At 33.5% G+C, this 4,409-nt stretch overlaps 1 protein-coding gene across 3 annotated transcripts in view; it reads right to left on the reverse strand.

Annotated features, from left to right (window-relative positions):
* Positions 1-4,409, reverse strand: part of LOC108745809 (protein I'm not dead yet-like) — a 413,336-nt gene that overhangs the window by 194,656 nt on the left and 214,271 nt on the right. For all 3 annotated transcript variants that reach the window (XM_018482180.1, XM_018482178.1, XM_018482179.1), the window contains exons 6-8: positions 1,666-1,808; positions 1,489-1,583; positions 294-577 (exon numbers count right to left, since the gene is read on the reverse strand). In XM_018482180.1, coding sequence (XP_018337682.1) covers positions 294-577; positions 1,489-1,583; positions 1,666-1,808 — 522 coding nt within the window. The remainder of the gene's footprint in view (positions 1-293; positions 578-1,488; positions 1,584-1,665; positions 1,809-4,409) is intronic.

Below are 4,409 nucleotides of genomic sequence, written 5' to 3' on the forward strand. Positions count from 1 at the left end.
TTATATTAAATTTAATGCTCAATATTTTTTGTTACTATTTCTTTGTTACATTGAATATAATCTAAATTGTGATCGAAACGTCTATAATTATCAATTATTGCTAATAATACTTAAATTTTACTCATTACCATTCTGTATCAATTTAAATTTTCTTACTTTTTTTACATAAATATAATTTATGTTTAGAACTAATTTTTCAAAAAAAACCTTTGATTTTTTAATTATCTAACTGTGCTTATTAGATGTAAGGCATTTCATATTTTTTCTAAATATTATATACGAATATAATTTACCATCTGCGCTATCACTGGTAGAGTGATATTTGCCACTCCCACATTTGAGGTAAACTCTGTCGCAAGACCTTCGAAGAAGCACACAACAGCAAGTATTACAATGGGTGGTAAATGACGGAGTGGTACTAGGGCTTCACCGACTCGTTTTGCCATACTTGATGCTACACTTCCTTTTGAGATTGCGAAACCGCCACCCAATAAGAATACTAGACTCCATGGCATTTTAGTCTCGATTATCTTCCACGTAATCAAACCTTCTGAAGATCTTTTTGGCCTTTTAGCAGCTGCAAATTTTATAATTTTGAATATAATCATAGATGCAAATGCAAACATTGTCTTAAGAAAAATTTGTGATTGCATATTTTAATCTATATGCTATAGACAGTTTGTAGAGACATTGCAGAAATATTTTGTTGTAAGATTGCAACGTTGTAAAAACGTTGTAAAGTTGTAGATTGTCATAGTATTGTTTATTGTATGCAGCAATGGTAAAATATTCGCTTTTAAAAATATTATTACAAATATTATAGTACAAAATATTCCAGCTATATTACATTATACGTTTTGATGTTCTCGACAATTTTTAAATGCTATTTTATATTAAAACGTTTTGCCACTGTGTAACTTCTAAGATTATCATACGTATATTTCTAGATTAATTTATACATAAAAGAACTAAAGACTGTACTGTTAAAATACATCTTATTTACTTCTGGTTCCTAATTTTGGCATTTTTTAAAGAAATTATTTTGTTAGAATGTAGGAAAAGAATCTTTTATAGGCTGTGTCTTCTATTTTATCCAGTATAATTTCTTTATTTATGAGAACTAGAATTCTCCTGGGTCTATTTAGTAGTGATACTGCGTATTATTCGCGGGTGAGCGATAGAACATTACTTTTCATAATTTATTTGAAATATTAATGCAATATTACTAAAATAATATTGCAAAAAATTTTTGTAACGTCTCTGCAATCATTACATTGCAATATTCAATTTCTATGTTCTACGAGGAGATGTATATAAATAAAATAAAAATAAAAATTTTAATCTTTTATTTTTATTACTCAAATTTTATTTTTGAGTTTATTTCATTAAGACAAATAATTTTCTATGTTAATAATTATGACCTGATAATACTTAGAATTATTATTATCAGCATTTGAAGTTTTGAACAAAATTTTTATCATTCCTTACGATCTTGACTATAAGAATATATGAAGCTAGGATCCTTTGGGATGAAAAACATCAGGATGGAGACGAATATCACGGGCACTGAATCTCTGAGATCTCTGCACGTTTATTAATTTTTAGAATACTTACATAGCACTCATGTACACATAATAACATATTTCATAATTTTAAAATACTAACACATCAGTAATCACTTCCGACCATCCACGCACGAAACCAGGTTTGCGAAATACCCAAAGAAATACACATGTAATAAATAAAGTGCCTACTCCATATTCATGAAAAGTTGTGGGACCCAAATTCTTGTATCTCTCTTGTATAACCTAGAAAGATTATCATTCGTTAAAGAAGAATTCATTGTTGTATTTTATCAGTTCAGTATTTTGTTTTATTATACAAAAAATACATAGACTTAATAGGTCATAATTTTCTTGTAATCGCTTATTTATCAATCATTACGTTAAAACTTTCATTTTATAATACACTAATTTTATAATCACATTGATTAAACATATTTTTTCATCAAATACATTTTATTGTATTAAAAAGTATTATTTATTAAATTGAAAAATGTGATAATATTTTAAAATCAATTAATCAGATATTTCCGATAGCACAGAAACTTGCAGTAATATTGCAGAAATGTTGCAATATTGCAGATTGTGCTGTAACATCGCTGCACAACATTGTAGATATTAGGAATTGTAATATATAACATATTATAGCGCAAGATTTGAGAATTGCAGTATTGTTACAGAGATATTTAAAAATATTTCAACTTTTGAGTAATGAACTGTTGTCACATGTGGGAACATACTACATTGCACATTATATGATTATTAATTATTTTCGTTAATTTATAGTTTTTGCACACTGGACAGAAACGCTTGTTGCGCAATAAAATGCGCGGTAACCAATGAACATGTTAGGAGCTGTAAGTTTATTGGTTATTGCGTCGCATTTTATTGCGTAGCAAGTGTTTCCACGTCCAGATAGCTATTAGGAATTACATGTAGTGTTCGTTGAAACATTTGTTGCTGCCGCGACAAAATTTTTCAAACTTTATAATCAACTCTCATAATTTTTTAAAATATATGGATTAAAAAATGTTTTTGAACATGACAATGAAAACGAAATAGAATGCGTAGAGTTATTATTTCCATTTCACTAATTAAGAATATGTATAAAATAGATGTACTTGCATAAAGTGTAAAATATATTGTATATTTACGAAAAGTAAAATATATGTCTATGTTACGTTCGAGTAACTAAGAAGGAAGATAAGCTAAGAAAAAAAGAGAAGAGGAAGGCACAGAGCGAGGCGCGCGAGCTGGAACCTTAATTACTAACGAAGATATTTATTTTACACGTGAATTTAACTGTGCACGAGCGTTTGTGACCCTTTCGGGATTCAGTCAGCAGCGGATATCACTATAATGTCGTACATTAGCAGTGACGTCGCTTTCGCTTCTGCAAGGATCGTCATCATGCAGAGTCCGTATGGAAGGGACAGAAAGACGGAAGAGGGAAGAAGCAATAATGTGAAAATTAGACAAAACAATAACGAACTACGATCTATTCCTATTTAGCAATTTTTTTATTTTCAATTTACACGGCTCTACCGAAATGATTCGGGCAGGGCTCTTTCGTCACGAGTTGGTGCCGCATCGGCAGATGTGTCGGGAGGGGGGAGGCACGGATCGGGCGCGGTACGCTGGTGATAGTCGGGATCGGGAGGTCCCGGTTAGGCGCGGGAGCGAAAGAGTCCACGGTGGACTTCGCAGAAGACTTGGGTTCCAGGGCCCCAAAATAGCCGGGTCGAATTCCCCGTGGGAGTGGTATGCCTTCACCAGCCTACGTTGGCGTTGCCACTATCCACGTTTAGACCGGCCTATCTACGTTGCACATTTCTAGAAAAAGAAAAAGTGTTATTAATAGAACTAACTAGTGATATGTGATCTTACTCAAACGAGGTACGGGAGAAAGAAGAAGCGGTGTAAGGAACAAGCGATACCCGACTCCTTAGGTGGAAGCGGCGGGGATCCTTTTGGAGGACCCTAAGCGCAGTCGGTGAGGGGGAGGATGTACTCAACGCCCAGTTGTTGGTCGCGAAGTGCGCGGTTAAGGGCTGAGATAGATTCTGAGCACGGTCCTGCTAGAGCGCTCGATTTTCGATTTTATTTGACATATGGAGACGAGTGGAGGGGAGTGTGCATTTGCCAATGATCGACAGCGCGACGTTGTCGCATTCATCACTCTAGTCGAGCTGTATTAGTTTATCTGTATTCATTTTCTTTCCGCGCGTGCGTGGCCTATGGACATGCACAACCAAAAGTTTTCTTTCACTGGCGGGATATAGGGATATCGCCGAGCGCATGATGGGACCTAATTTTTAAATAGTATTGTCGCGAGTGTACTACCTTAAGAATCAACAATGTCTACTATAATACAATGTACAATACAATAATGTATGTTTACTACGATTCGATACGAGCTTGTGTTTCCTCTTTCAAACTCAGCAATTTTTCATGTAAAAATAAAAAAGTGTTTGGTGAAATCACGAATCTTTTCGTTAAATATGTTTCTATTGCCAGACAAGATACTTAGACTCGTAAGTAAAATTATTCATTTATGATAAATTGATTATATTTTTGTTAAAGAAAATACATTGTGCAAATTTTCTAAGAATGTCATAAATGTATTGTATATTAATAATAATTTTATTTGATAATATTTTTGAAACTTCTACGACTGCTTTCTATATAAAGTTGTACGTTTCGTGAGTTTTTTCCGTGTCCAAATCCATTCTTAGAATGCTAACGTTTCATGAACTTTGTACTTCAGAGCGAAGAGCAGTTTAATACTGAGCTGTTCCTCCGAGCCGTTCTTTTTACGCTGCTTGTTGGAGTGGCGGGGGGGGGGGG

Source organism: Trachymyrmex septentrionalis, unplaced genomic scaffold (genome assembly GCF_001594115.1).
Source record: "Trachymyrmex septentrionalis isolate Tsep2-gDNA-1 unplaced genomic scaffold, Tsep1.0 scaffold149, whole genome shotgun sequence".
In the NCBI taxonomy this organism is placed as follows: Eukaryota; Metazoa; Arthropoda; class Insecta; order Hymenoptera; family Formicidae; genus Trachymyrmex; species Trachymyrmex septentrionalis.